The sequence below is a fragment of the Ictalurus furcatus genome, chromosome 23, assembly GCF_023375685.1.
Source record: "Ictalurus furcatus strain D&B chromosome 23, Billie_1.0, whole genome shotgun sequence".
NCBI classification, from domain to species: Eukaryota; Metazoa; Chordata; class Actinopteri; order Siluriformes; family Ictaluridae; genus Ictalurus; species Ictalurus furcatus.
Genome location: NC_071277.1, coordinates 19,724,096 through 19,739,823, shown reverse-complemented (window position 1 = coordinate 19,739,823; position 15,728 = coordinate 19,724,096). Strand labels below are relative to the sequence as shown.

The following is a 15,728-nucleotide window of genomic DNA, read 5'->3' as shown; positions in this document are numbered from 1 at the left end:
TAATAAAGAAATGTCTATGAAACCTGATTAACGGATGTTTTTGGAGTAAACTGAAGCAGGGCACCACAGCAAGAAATGACAGTATTGGTCACGTCAATCATCTCACTGATTTTGTACAAATTGTATCTAGAACATGCCTACTCTTAAACTGTAGTGACAAAAATTTCAAAAATTTAGCATGACTATGTTTATTTCACTGGTTTTGTTTTGGTCTACTTGCAAACATCTTGCACTATTTGAAACGTGGCAACTTTGGAAAGTCTCCGCCCACTTCACAATCACGTCATGTGACGTATCCCTGAAGAGGTTGTTTCCTAATATATATATATATATATATATATATATATATATATATATATATATATATATATATATGTCAAGCTATGTGTCACTGATATATATATATATATATATATATATATATATATATATATATATATATAAATGAAACTATAAAATATAAAACATTTATTTTTTAAAACCATTTTTCACAAAATCAGTTACTATATAACCTGTATTAATGAAATTTATGTTATTCATGTTAATGCCTATCCCTATTTAGAAGCTTATTACAGAGGAAATGTCTCAAAATGCTGGTATCTGTTATATTTCTTAGATTTTATACTCAAAATTTTGGTCATTTTCTTGACTAAACAATGAAATAAATTATATTCCAATAAAACTGTCCTGTAAAAGTCTTTCTCTTGAGCTTCAGGTTAAAATGACTTAAATTATTATGCTAAACTAGGTTTTTAAAAAAAATTTTGTTATAAAATATGCACATTTATGCATATTTATTTAGATAAATCCTCATTAGCATACATAAATGCAAATTTTTTGAAAAAAGTTCCAATACAAAAATACTATATATATATATATATCTCTTTTTTTTTTAATTACATTTTTTTCTTCTAGATTTTATTCACTTGTAGTGTCTTGTTTTAAACGCCTGTCCTCTTCATTTCGTCCTATGGGTGTGCAAACGTTTGCGCTCAACTGCAAATGAATTAAAATGTCAGATTTTGTTGCCGTTTCAGGTTATCACGCTCAGTGCCACACTCCGGCCGTCGACCCCGAGGTGGACAGCGACTCCTGGATCTGTCGCCAGTGCGTGTTTGCCGTCGCCACCAAGGTGGAGTTTCAGATTTGCTCGATTTTGTAGCTTACAGAACTCTGCAGCGAGGAATTCCTGTCACGTTTCAGCTGTAATGCAAATCTCTGCTTTTGTCGATGTCTATGAATTACTTATGCGTCTCCGCATGTTTTTAGGCAGTGTGTGATGTCTGCGAGTTCTTTAATCTGTCCATCATTACTTGCGTTTCACACTCACACACATTTCACACTTATTATTCTTACCCACGTGACCCCTGTTCCCAAAATATAACAGCTCTCTGTTTGAACCGTCGCGTTCGCGAATTCAGTCTGAATACCAACTCGACTTACGTTTCTCCAGTGCAGAAAGCAGAAGATGTTGATTATTTCGCTAGAAGAGCGTGCGCTGTCACTGTCTGATCCCGTTGTCTGATCACAGAGAGGCGGAGCTTTAAAACGAGGCCGCTTTGCTCGACTCATGCAGTTGATGAAGTTGAGGCTGCCCTATCAGCTTTCCACGCTGGACTGGGACGCTCAGCATCTGACCAATCAGCAGCAGTGTTACTGCTACTGCGCCGGACCAGGAGAGTGAGTCACGCTATAAAACATATCATTTACGATGAAATACTGACGCGGGGAACGGAAACATCTGACAGGAATGTGTTATTGCATCATAAAACAGAAGAGCCAATGAGGTTCGATATGCAAATTACAGGAACGAATTACAAAGAAAACAGGGACGTAGGCAACTTATTAAATATTTCTGATTGCTAGAGATCTTGGCTACTTGTTTACACAGTAAGTTAGCCTGATCTTAGCTAGCTTGTTTGTAGCTGTCAGTTTTAATTACATGATACTTGGCTGCTAGCATACACATCATTTAAAATTTACTAGCTGGCTGCTAGCATAGCATACACAAGTGTTATACTGACCCTGTCTACTTATTAACACCATATCATAGCCTGATATTTGGCTTTTCTAGCAGACTTTCTAGCAGACCAGTTTACTAGTTTTAATGTTAGCTAGCTTGCCCGGGACCTCTGCCACTCATTCACGATATGCACAGTATAATAGCCTGGCGTTAGCTAACGTGTACGTGAACTTGGATGGCTACTCGAGGCAAGAAGTAAGATAACTATTTAACTGGCAAGATTTCAGTCAAACTTATTCGACTACTAAAGCTAATTGCGTACTTTGTGTTCTATCATGAGGTGGAACTTGAAGATGCTCCAGTGTGGCAGTTGTGGCCAGTGGTTTCATGAAGCCTGCACTCAGTGCCTGACCAAACCTCTGCTATACGGAGACAGGTTAGCATCGTGTTAGCATCGTCACTAAACACGTGCACACGTTTTTACGTTTTACCTGCCAGTCTTTATTATTATTCATTTTATTTTATTTTTTTATTTTTAAGGTTTTATCACTTCCAGTGCTCAGTGTGTACGAATGGACCTGAGACCATTCAGAGACTTCCCATGACCTGGTAAGATCTCCTTTCCCTTTCGTAATATCAATGAAAAGTATCGCTAATTTATTTTCCCGGACGTTTTACCGTTTCGTGATTCTGCTCCATCGATCCAGGGTAGATTTGGCCCATTTGGTGCTGTATCATCTGTCCCTGTGCTGCAAGAGGAAATACTTCGATTTCGATCACGAAATAATGGCCTTCACCAACGAGAACTGGGATTCCTTGCTGTTAGGCACGGTAATGTGAACATGTCTAGAGTTTAGCATGTCTGATTAGCACGCACGTACATATACATATATATATATATATACACACCGTATTTTCTGGACTATAAGACACATTTCTTTTGCCATCTACATCACGCTCATACTCATACTCGTACTCAAAAGCCAGGACGTTACCGTATACGTAATTGCCACTTTCTGATGTTTGATGTGAACATTAATTGAAGCTCTCGTCCCGGATCTCCATGTCATGACCGTCACGGCTGTGTTTTTAATACTCCAGAGTGGCTTATAGTCCTGAAAATATTGTATAGACACAATTTAGGAGATTATTACAAAATGTGATGGCTAAAGAGCCACGCTTTTTTCAAATATAATACAGTCTAATAATTAGTTTAGGCGAATTTCACGTTCCACGTTCTTTTGTTCCGTGTCCGCGTTTATTTACATGCACGTGACAGCTTCTCTGTGTTTTTTAGTTGTCGGATACACCTAAGCAAGATCGCTGCCACAATCTGCTCAACGCGTTAAATTCCCACAAGGACAGGTGAGACGTGGTTTCATGTCATTTAACATAAACAGCCAGTATCGGTGCGGTTTGATCTCGGGGTATATTTTCAAGTGTGATTTAAACGCCAAACACGTCGCGGTTCTGCTGTCAATCTTTTAAACGCTCGTTAACTCTACAGGTTCGTCTCGGGGAAAGAGATCAAGAAGAAGAAGTGTCTTTTCGGTCTTCAGGTGCGATCTCCGCCGCCGCTGTCGTCCGATTCCTCACCTCTCATCACCGAGCAGCCCATCAACATCACGCACCGCAAAAGGTCAGCGCAAAGGTCATGCCGGCTTTCTGTCTCACACATACACACACATTATATAGCACAAATAATTGCACATATCTGCACTTTATCCCAGTCATAGTCAGACTGTTGCTGCTACGCATCTTTATAGCTTTACGTGATATATTTGTACACTTTTACTAACCGTATACAAGTAAATCGTGGTCTATGTCAATTCTGTCAAATTGTTAAAAAAAAAAAGGAAGAAATATGCTGAAATAATGTATGTTTTGATCATGATAGTCACCAGAAAAACAGTGGGACGTTTTCAGACGTTCAGTGAAATCTCTCTTAAGCAAGCAGAGATTGTCTTGTAAACGTTTTTATTTGATTGTTTTGTAAAAACAGACGTACGTTTTGCCCCCCCCACGTTCGAAAACCACTTTCGCATCGCCGCATTTATTAGTGCACTTTTTGCAACATAAAAAGAAGGTTCCTAAAGAGGTTAGCGAGAGATCTTTTGTCATCTGTGTCGTCTGGTCCGCAGCCCGCTGTCACTGCCGTGCCAGAGACGACCGGTGGGCTCCGAGTCTCGCAAATCAAAGCGGCGCATCGTCGAGACGCTCCAGCAGGTCAGCCCTTCTGTCTTTAACGTCCACCCACACTGAAATTCAGCTCCAGCGTTGATTAGCTATTCTATAACAGCAGCTCTGACAGTAGCGCAGCTCCAAAGCACCGGATTATATGAATACGTTATCGTTTCTATAGTAACAGCTGGTTCACAGGCGGACGCTTCACATAAACAGACGAAAGAGTCGTCGATGAGAAGTTCTCTGCAAGGAGAAATGTGTTTGTTTTTGATTCGTGGAAGGAGTCTCCAGTGTCAGCGCTTTGTAAGAGTCAGAGGTAACGCTGGAAGTTTTCCGACATCTTCGGTAAACGAGAACAGAAACGGACTTGTTTCCCCGTTGCGCAATGTTAAATGTAACTATAAACAGATAAGACGTTCTTTAATAAATGAAACGTTGTAATGCCGGGCTATTAGACGAATAATATTCACCTGGATCTGGGATTTGTTCCAGATGCACTTTATAGTCCGTCCAGGTGGCGCTGGCACACGGACAGATGCTGAAGCCTGGATTTAAAGAGGTAGTGTGTCGTCAGTACGTGTGCTGTAGTGTTCTCAGCACCGGTTTCACTGAGCAGTTCAATCATCCGCACGGGCAGGAAGACGGCGAGGCGAGCCGTAATACCGTATCTTTTCATCAGCAGAAATCCACAATCTGTGTGGTAATACAGAAACGCTCGACTTTGATGGCTTCTTATCTGCCCGGGTGTCGGCGGAGATGCTGCGTCATGCTGCTATCGTCGAACGAATTGGGCAGAAGGGAAGTGCACCGGAGAGGAAATATCATCATTTGGATTCCGCATGAGTGCTGAACATCTGACGCCGAGCTCGAGTACATTCAAAATATCGCTAACAACGTGCATTCGTTCAGCTCTGGTTAAAAGATCTGAGACGGCGAGACTAGCTTCCTTTTTATCCATACCGCTGTGTTTGAAATCATACACCGGGCAACGAGTGATGCCGAATTAGCATTCCGACTCATATTGTCATCGCCGAACTACACTACCCATCAGCCCCAGCACGTCACATGCTTCACTAATCACTCTCACCTGTGTCTCGTTATGCCGTGTTACTGTCACACCACGGTTTGAGTTCTAGTTTCGCAGCGTCTCGGCATCACTCTTTTGTCGTCGTGTGTGTATCGTTATCGCTAATAGTCCGTATGTCTCTCGCCTCGTATCCGCAGTTCATGACGATGGTTCTTGTTAGCACTGTTTTGTGAGTTTTGGCTTTATCTTCTTCGGTAAGTTACCTGCACACGCATACGCCTCCTCTACCGAATCCGTGACAGATATATACGGACTTGTTCTTTTAGTGCGATGTTAGCGGTTTCAGGAATTAGCAGGAGTTTTGAAAATGTGAAGATCGGTCTGAATGAATTCTTTCTGTCTACTTAAATATATTAAAACATCAAACAATACGCTGAAATATCTGTGAGGATGCATAGGGAACTTGAGAGCCTGTTGCCTACTTTGTTTAGCAATGTAGTGTTAGCATAGATGTTTTGGCTACATTCTTCATCCATGTTTCATGGTTTAAGTACAAATTAGCATGAATTTTGAAAAGACATGGTTAATACATCCAATAAACAGGCTAATGTAGCTATTTTTTTTAATGTGGCTTAAAACGTTAACCGGTGTTAGCTTTGCTATACTAGCTAACAGTCCCCTAGCTAGCGTTAGCGTACGGTTTTGGGTTACAAAAAAACTCTTCAGGACGGAATTACAAATTTCACTTTGACACATTCATACACTTAAATCTATTGAAAGGAAACATACTAATGTAGTTAGCTTGCTAGCATGCACTAACATGCTAATGTCAGCCTAACTACAGTAGGCAGCCCTTATTAGCAGTGTAGGCTTAGCATATATTTTCCTCTGTGTATTTTTAAAAAGTTATTCGAACTGCTTTCTCTCCTCTCCAGCCGTGTCCACCTGCTAACCAGATCAATCTTGTGCCATGTTGTCACGGGTGTGTGAACGGCGCGAGCGTCTACAACTCCCGGAAATCCGAGGAGGAATTAGCGCTGGGGTTGGTATTAACGATTGATGGGGTTGGTATAGACTGAGGGCATTTCTACAGTGTTTCTAAAAAGGCTGATATAATTTTAGATCGCTCTGATAATCTCCAGAACAAGGGCACAATATCTTTTTGTTTAGTTACCGATTTTATCTCATTTGATGTGGAAACCTGAACCAAATGTGAGCGTCAGTAATCACCTCTACACGTAAATGATAAACGCCAGAGATTTTTACGTGTTTCATCTGTATGTTTATTAACAGGTCGCCCCCCAAGAGAATGTTCCCTCTGTATCACCCGTCGTATAACGGATCTCAGGGTCTGCCTCGAACTCTGCATCACTACAGGTCTGTGATCTTTTGATTTTAGTCGTGGCTCCGCCCCCTGGCGAGTCGTTGGTGTGTTTCCTGATTGGGCTATGTATTAAATCGTTGGCTGCGTCCGAATATCCCTACTACCCTAATATGCAGGAGGCCAGAGGAGTAGTATGCCTGAATTCTCAGTATTCGTAAACCAGTAGTCAAGAAATACCCGGACGAACTATCCGTTTCATAATAAATCATTTATATATATATTTATATTATACCGAGTTATATATTCCACCTCCCACAGCGCCGAGGACCCTTGTCGACTTCCTGCGCCCTGTCTCCCCTTCTCCATGTCGTCCGCTCACCCACCAGGGCAGAGGTTTGAGCAATGCCCATCTCTGTTCCTGCACGACGTCGCCCCCTACCCCAACGGAGTGAGCTTGGAAGGGCACACGGCGGCACGAGGCTGGGGCGGAGGCGAGGCGGTGAGGATCCTGGCCAGACGCATCACGCCGGACGGAAAGGTCCAGTACTTGGTGGAGTGGGGAAACGTGAGAGTTTATTAGAAAGAAAACAAACAAAACTGCCGACGTTTCAGCAGAAAAAAACAAAACGAAACGACACGAATCCAGGTCGAGGCTCGACAGCGACTTCGTTCTGTGGGATTAAACTGTTAGAAATAATCCCTCCCTCCTTTTCTCCTTTCCACGGCGTCTCCTATACTTTGAATACTGTTAGAAAACACCTTTAGAATGCCTTGAACTTTACTATCCTGATTTGTATCATATATAATATAATAGATACGTATATCCATGTTAATTACATGTCTGAATTACCTGAGTTTTTTTGTTTGTTTGTTTGTTTGTTTGTTTTTTAAAGAGAGATTTATGGCAAGGTCATAAATGACATCAGTATTTGTTAACGATACCGTAAGATGAAAGAAGGGCATCATGGGTAACTTCTCATGATATTGGTTATGATGATTTACCTCTTATTATGCAAGTTTCATTTTATTTGATTGATTGAAGAGAAGAGTTCATGGGAAATTGTGTTGTAGCACTCCTCTTTTATTCTCTTTTTATTCAAATGATATTATTTTGGTGTTAAATATATAGAAGTTTACGTTTACGAGTGTATTATACGTAAGTGCGTTATTTTGTTTTAGGTCAGGTCCGTAGTGAGGAAAAACAGCAGAAAATGTTTCCTGATTGATCGTTTTAAAATCCCGATAATAACTCCGGGTTAAATCAAAATTAGGTCAAATTGTTCATTTCAAACATCGCAGACTGTTGTGTAAACACATTTAAACCATTTATTACTTAGGTTTTTATATATGATCTCCATAAATAAGTGCATACTGAATAAAAAACGGAAACACTGAAATGAACGCAATCGGTTTTTAAATCACTTTGAACGTTACGATGTGATTAAACTAGCGCTAAATAGTTCACTTCATTTTTTTAAACTTTTTAAAAAATTTCATTTCAATTCAATTACAATCGTAGTTTTACGTAGCTTTTTAAAGTTCATTTTAATTTTCAAATTTAATGTCCGTTTAATTCCTTTTTTTTTTTTTTTAAATATATGAATTGGAATTATTGAAGTTATTTAATCGTTTAAGTAGCCATATAGTGTATAGTTAATACATTTCACGTTTGATATTTTTTATTTAAACTTCATTTATGTCTTCATTTAAGTAGCTGTATATAGTTAACTCAGTTTTTCATTTTCAATTTAAACGATCGCATAAAACTTCATTTATGTGAACGTTTAAGCAAACATTTTTTTTATTATTATTATTTTTAAAATTTAATTTAAAAAAAAAAATAATAATAATTTTTTTTGGTCTCAAATGAGTCACGTGTCCTGATGTAACTCCTGTAGAAGAAATGCTACGTGCCAGGATATTTCCTAACTAAATATTTCCTCAGAAATACAAGAACGTCCGCACGAGAACGAAACAGGCCCAGGAATGTAACGAGTAGCGTCACATGACCCCGACGTTCACGCGTGAGGTAACAGGTCGGTTCTAGTTCTGTGTTAAACTTTAGAAAGAGATTAGCGACGAAACATTTCTCTCCGAACGGGAGACCGAAGTCTGAGCTTAGCCTGAGAAAGAACTGACCGTCATTAGTGGATGAAAAATGAATGTATTTCAATTATTTATTTATTTATTTATTTATTTTAAATTGTGATCAATTATGTACACCACCTGTGAAGTGTTTTAATGTCATACACGGAAAAATCAATTCAGGGTCAACTCAAGGGACAAAACTAGTGGACTGTACTTCAAACCCCCGCCACCCCAACCCCCCTCCCCCCCTTCATTTATTTCTACATTTTTGTTCCAGATGTGTACAGTACTGTGTACAGGTTGATGTAATAATGTAATAAAAAGTTGCTCGTCGCATCGTAGGAGGAATCGAAATGAGTAGCCGATCCTCGTCCACCTCCTCCATCCGTCCCGTGCCTGGGATCTTGTGAAATAAACAGACGTGAAGAATAAAAACGATTGGGAAAAAAAAAAAAATCAAACGTGTTGCTTTATTTCATGTGCCATAGTTAAATGAGGTACCTTAACGTGAACAGCTAATATATTTAAGGCTAATGTAACAGCCTTAAATGAACAAGCTATGAAAATGTAAGGTGAGGATGCGAGTATTTCAGTACGAGTAACACTTGAGTAAAGTTTTTCGAAGTACAATTCTCAGTAATGTCCCACTCTTGCCGCTGATCATACATGATATAAAGAAGAAGATAACGCTTCATGTAAAGGTGGTGTTATTAAGGCGTCATGACGTTAGTTATTAGAGTAATGGAGTGTCGGTGTGGCAACATCTGTACAATCAGAAGTAGTACTGAGTAACACTAGTACTGACATACTAGGAAGTTAGCTGACAATTCTTTGCATGACGCTGGACGATACACGTCTACATTTTATACAGAAACGTACACGAGATGTATCGCCACGACGCCTTAATTGGGGTTTGTTAGCCTACAGGAAAACACCTCAGGAACTAGTGGCCTCGATGGGCGTAACCAAGCAACAGGAAACAGGACCATATAAGGAAAGTGTGGGCAGAGAGTTTAAGGTTTTGTGTTAATGATCTAATCAACAACTAATGTAACAGGAAATGACCATATATGGAGACGAGGCGAAAAACACCCCGGACATGATGCTGGACAGAGAGTTTGAGGTTCCGCGTTACAGACCAGAAGGCTGTAAAATCGCAGGACTGACAGAGAACCACAGCAGGATCCTTACGAACCTTCAAATTCTCAGGTCTGTGCTTGGGTTGTGTGCGCAAGTTAAAACGAGGTTGAGTTTTTAAACGCTACACGTATTCAATCCTTTTATTAAACAACAAGACAGCCGGATGTAAAAATAAAAACATGGTTAACTATTTAATTGCGCTTTTAAACACGCCTACGTCGGGCCATACCATTTCTTTATTGTTGCTGCTTCCTCAAGTGTTGTGAATTGTAATGCTGTTATATAAAATTGCCATTCCATTAAGAGAATGCACATTCTGCTGCTGGATTCAGAAGAGTAGGTTGCAGCGTTTTGGAGAAAGAGTCTCTGTAGTCTCTCCTTTCCGTTCCCATTTAAGAAAATGTGCCACTGATCGCCGACTCATCGAGTCTTTGCTGGTATTTGTTTCGGATCTTCGCCTCATTTCACTAATAAGCTCGTCTCCTTTACCACCACTGTGCAGCCCGATAAAGAAAAATGCCAATTGACTGAACTTCGTATCGGAGCACGGTTGTAGTGTTCAGTAGATCTGGATACACATATTTTTGCCCGCGGTTACTGAGCGCGTCTGATACGAAGGCCACAGACTTAAAAGAATACTCTGGTGTTTTAAATTTTTTATCTGTAGTGTACAGTGTGATAACCACAGACAGGCATTTGCACGTATTTTCATGTACTAGGGGGGGAAAAAAAGAAGAAAACTTAAAGCACACTTAAAATGAAATCCTTTGTTGAATAAATATTTAACTATGACACATTTTGAAACTTATCCACACACCAGACACTATAAAAAAGTAATCCCTTTTCAAGTTTGAACAAACTTTCCTGTGCTGGAGCAGTACGGGAAAAAGTAGTTCCGGTTACTTTACATTTCCCCAAAGGGTTTGTGGTATCCATACGCTAGACCGGGGCCATCCATACTCTAAAGGATAGAGTTTAGATTGAAAAAAAAAACCCCAGTGGAGTATAACTTTACCTTTGACGAAGGCCATCATATTGCATGGTGCAAACAGATGGTCAGACAAATCCTTTCATACCTGTCATTCTTTAGATATCACGCTAGAACCATATCAAACTGAGTGGATGAGCTGAAAATCGTCCATTCCAAAGAGCGCATTGTTGAGTGTTCTTCTAGTTTTATTTTTTAAACTTATTGTAACATTTTTTTCCCACCCACGTTCTCACTAAATCTAAAACCTGTAGTGTTTGAACTACAGTGCCTGCTTAGTGCTTAAAATCGACTTTGGAAATAGCAATTAAAAAAACGATTTATTTATTTATTGAGCCTGCAATACATGTAACAGACCACCAGATGGCAGCCATGTACATGCACCGGAGGCGAGTCCACTACTGAAAGCCCAGGCCAAAGGAATATTATTTTACAGCTTGGACCTCCTTGTGGTGCGTTTATGAAGGATATTAAGTCAGTATTAAGTCATTAAGCAGCCGTGGCAGTGCTGTGTGCGGGGTTAAATAAACGTAATAACGCTATAAAGTGTAAAACTGTTCCCTAGGCTGCAGCGAGCGCCATCTTGGCTGCGGTTGCCATGGCACTGAGCCTCAGCTTCCGGGTGTGTGGTGGGGCACCAGGAGTTGGCTCAGCTGATGTATGGTGTGTGTGTGTGTGTGTGTGTGTGTGTGTGTGTGAGTGAGAGAGAGAGAGAGATGAACAGATACAGGCACCACACTATATATATATATATATATATATATATATATATATATATATATATATATATAAATATAAAACCAACATTGCTGCATTTTGTGTATGTGTATAGGTGTATAATCACTGACTGTCCATCTGTTGCTCTACACAATGTGTTGGCACCCCTCCTTCCTGTCCATCAATGAAAAGGGAGCATCACTGAGGAGGTATGATTTGGGTGGAAGGTTATTGTCAGTACAGTAGTGACAATAAGGATGTTTTCATGGAGTGTGTGTGTGTATGCGTGTACATAGCTAGTACACTTCAACGAATTCAACGAAGCTAGTAACATGTAAATCAAACAACCTAGTTCAGTGGTCGTAGCACTGATCAGGGAGGCGGCCATTTTAACCGCCATCTCAATCGCAAAATCCTTCCAGTGCACTGGAACGTTCGCGCCCTAAAAAAAATCCCACAATGCACCGCAAAACATCAAGGAGCATCGATGCTCACTGTGTTCCCTTACGGGAAATGACGCTATGTTTTCTGAAGCCTCTCAGCTCGGAACAAATGGAGGACGAACTCTCAGCCAACTTCGCCTACAAACGTTGTAGCTTGTTATCGTCATTGTAGCCCTCGTTAGCGGTTGTTAACTTCATTTGAGGTTTTATACACGGTCTGTTTGAGTCTAATGAGTTTGAAGTGTTCGATCTATGACAGAGACGCCTGTGATTAAGCTGACCAATTGATATGACGTATGATGGCAGAAAGATATCGGTCCTGCCTGTTGATTAAATGAGAGGTCACTGATACGCACGCCATGAGACTAGTAGCAGCAGTCCGACATCGTTTCTCCAACATTTAATCCAACGCTGGACCAAATCCAGATTAGAGTGATCAGAGCTGCGTTCGGTGGAAAACAGCATGGTAATGATTCGGTAATGTTGTTTTCTCAGAGAATGACGGAGGAAAACACTGACGTGGCCGATCCGGACGGAGCACGTCAGTGTTGTAAATATACCCCAGGACCCTGTGTGCATTTATTCCTGTCTGAATACATCTTACGTTTTATAATAACCAGGTAAAAATGTTATTTTTCAAAGAAAAACACGCATAATTGTTGATATGGTGAAATTTTCTGTAAGGAGAAATGTGTCTCCAGTTTACGCTTCTTTTTTTTTAAAAAAAAGAGAGGCTGATGAAGAGCAGGAACTCATTTCATTGACGTTGAAGAAATATGACCATACAATGGAGTTTAAAAAAATTGTATAGTAACGTGTTCTTTAAAGTGCACCTATTATTGTTTGGAAACGTGCCTAATTTAATTTTAAAGGTCTCATACGATAGATTTACACGCATCCGAGGTCAAAAAACACTTTAACGTGCTCGTCATTTAAACGGCAGCGTTACCTTTATTTCCCCCCAGTGTCATAAACGACTCGTTAAACGATCCGTTCTAAACGATTCGTTCTAAACTCCTCCTTTCAGAGAGCATACTCTGCTCTGATTGGTCAGACGTCTCAGTCTGTTGTGATTGGTCTAGCGCTGTTTCAGAAAGGAAACGCCCACTACCGTAACGAGTTTCAGCTCCGTCTGTCAGCGAGCAGGTGATGAAGACCAGACGCGGGGCTTTTTGTTACGAACCCACGTAGGTTAGTACGGGAAGTGAGTCTGGAATCACGAAGGAGTCGATTCGGCCGTTCAGAATCGGTTCCTTCGTTTGGGAGTCAGTAACTCCGTTTGTCGTGCGCTTTGAATTTTGAAACTTTGCAGACGTTTTTACGTTCACAAACAGCTCCGTATATGACACACGACACACGACATGACAGGGAGTATTTGAAAATCCGTAATAGGTGCACTTTAAATCGAAAGAAAAGTAGCCTAATCATGGGCAGATTTGCTGTGGTGTAAGAGAAATAAAACTCTTCAGGGCGTGCAGTTCTAGGAAAATCACTGTAGACTGATTTCCTGTAAAAACCTGCTTGTGTTTTATTCCTTTAATTCGTGGCCACTGAGTATTAGGGGGTTTGATTTTGTCTCTTATGGTCCAGCATAGTATCCTGCTCGCGGGCCTTGAGATTGACACTCATGCCATAGTGTTCATGCGAGAGCGCGTGTTTGTGTGTGTGTGTGCGCGTGCGTGCGTGTGTGTGTGTGTGTGTGTGTATATGCGTGTGTGTGTGGGTGCGCACGCGGGGGAGCGTGCTGAGAGAATGAAGCTCGCGCTATACTAACGCGTTTATACCGCGGTATGAGAAGGGAAGGGAGAGAAGAGAGGGGACATGTAGTGCATGTAGATTTAACCACACTGCAAAAAAAAGAGATAGAAAGATAGATAGATAGATAGACTACAAGCTCGCGCTCATTCCTCCGCCCCCTTCTCTCTCTCTCTCTCTCTCTCTCTCTCTCTCTCCCGTCTTCACCACTACCGGCGGCGCGTGCCACTATTTATTTGTAATGCTCATTTAATTTTTTTTTTTGCATTTTTTTAAAGCGCCGGTTTCTTTTCCTCCCCTCTCCTCACGTCTTCCCTCCTTCCTCCATGTTCTCTGGAATATCATTTGAAACATTCTCCTGTTTCATCCCTCATATTTTCACCCCCGGAATTATCTATCACTCTGCGTCGGCGCGCGAGACACCATGAGCGGGTTGATGATATTATTATTTTTGTTTTTTTAAATCATCTCTTCCTCTCACTGCTGAGGGATGTGTTTATTTTTAATCATGCAGAGGATTTGAGGAGCGCGAGCGAGGTTCAACACTGATGGAACATGTCCTATGTTCCCTTTCAAGGTAAGTCCAACGTTTCAGCACCGCATCCCCGCTTCACCTTCCTCCCTCTCTCTCTCTCTCTCTCCATCATCCCTCTCTCTCTCCCTCCCTCTCTCCCTCTCTCTCTCTCTCCATCATCCCTCTCTCTCTCCCTCTCTCTCTCCATCACGTCTCTCTCTCCATCATCCCTCTCTCTCTCCCTCCCTCTCTCTCCCTCTCTCTCTCTCTCCATCATCCCTCTCTCTCTCCCTCTCTCTCTCCATCACGTCTCTCTCTCTCCATCATCCCTCTCTCTCTCCCTCCCTCTCTCCCTCTCTCTCTCTCTCCATCATCCCTCTCTCTCTCCCTCTCTCTCTCCATCACGTCTCTCTCTCTCCATCACGTCTCTGTCTCTCCATCATCCCTCTCTCTCCCTCTCTCTCTCCATCATCCCTCTCTCTCTCCCTCCCTCTCTCTCCCTCTCTCTCTCTCCATCATCCCTCTCTCTCCCTCTCTCTCTCCATCATCCCTCTCTCTCTCCCTCCCTCTCTCTCCCTCTCTCTCTCTCCATCATCCCTCTCTCTCCCTCTCTCTCTCCATCATCCCTCTCTCTCCCTCCCTCTCTCTCCCTCTCTCTCTCTCTCCATCATCCCTCTCTCTCTCCCTCCCTCTCTCTCTCCATCATCCCTCTCTCTCTCCCTCTCTCTCTCCATCATCCCTCTCTCTCTCCCTCCCTCTCTCTCCCTCTCTCTCTCCATCATCCCTCTCTCTCCCTCTCTCTCCATCATCCCTCTCTCTCCCTGTCTCTCTCCATCACGTCTCTCTCTCTCCATCATCCCTCTCTCTCTCTCCATCCCGTCTCTCTCTCTCCATCATCTCTCTCTCCATCATCCCTCTCTCTCTCCCTCCCTCTCTCTCCCTCTCTCTCTCTCCATCATCCCTCTCTCTCCCTCTCTCTCTCCATCATGTCTCTCTCTCTCCATCATCCCTCTCTCTCTCCCTCTCTCTCTCTCCATCCCGTCTCTCTCTCCATCATCTCTCTCTCTCTCTCCCTCTCGCTCTCTCCATCCCGTCTCTCTCTCTCCATCATCTCTCTCTCTCTCCCTCTCGCTCTCTCCATCCCATCTCTCTCTCTCCCTCTCTCTCCATCATCTCTCTCTCCCTCTCTCTCTCCATCATCTCTCTCTCTCCATCATCCCTCTCTCTCTCTCTCTCTCTCCATCACCTCTCTCTCTCTCTCTCCATCATCCCTCTCTCTCTCCCTCTCTCTCCATCATCTCTCTCTCCATCATCCCTCTCTCCATCATCTCTCTCTTTCTCCATCATCCCTCTCTCTCCCTCTCCTTCTCCATCATCTCTCTCTTTCTCCATCATCCCTCTCTCTCCCTCTCCTTCTCCATCATCTCTCTCTGTCTCTCTCTCCACCATCCCTCTCTCCCCCTCTCTCTCTCCATCATCCCTCTCTCTCTCCCTCTCTCTCTCCATCATCCCTCTCTCTCTCTATCTCTTCATCATCCCTCTCTCTCCCTCTCTCTCTCTCTGCCTCCATCATCCCTCTCTCTCT

The 15,728-nt window shown here is 42.0% G+C and overlaps 1 protein-coding gene across 1 annotated transcript in view; it reads left to right on the top strand.

Moving 5' to 3' along the window:
- The window catches only part of phf1 (PHD finger protein 1), a 15,236-nt gene extending 6,415 nt beyond the window's left edge, over positions 1 to 8,821 (top strand). The window contains exons 5-15 of the mRNA XM_053611970.1: positions 1,038 to 1,132; positions 1,532 to 1,680; positions 2,304 to 2,399; positions 2,504 to 2,572; positions 2,671 to 2,794; positions 3,261 to 3,328; positions 3,471 to 3,602; positions 4,105 to 4,189; positions 6,110 to 6,216; positions 6,468 to 6,551; positions 6,817 to 8,821. Of these exons, the coding sequence (XP_053467945.1) occupies positions 1,038 to 1,132; positions 1,532 to 1,680; positions 2,304 to 2,399; positions 2,504 to 2,572; positions 2,671 to 2,794; positions 3,261 to 3,328; positions 3,471 to 3,602; positions 4,105 to 4,189; positions 6,110 to 6,216; positions 6,468 to 6,551; positions 6,817 to 7,078 (1,271 nt within the window). The 3' untranslated portion in view covers positions 7,079 to 8,821. The remainder of the gene's footprint in view (positions 1 to 1,037; positions 1,133 to 1,531; positions 1,681 to 2,303; positions 2,400 to 2,503; positions 2,573 to 2,670; positions 2,795 to 3,260; positions 3,329 to 3,470; positions 3,603 to 4,104; positions 4,190 to 6,109; positions 6,217 to 6,467; positions 6,552 to 6,816) is intronic.
- The last annotated feature ends 6,907 nt before the right edge of the window (positions 8,822 to 15,728 follow it).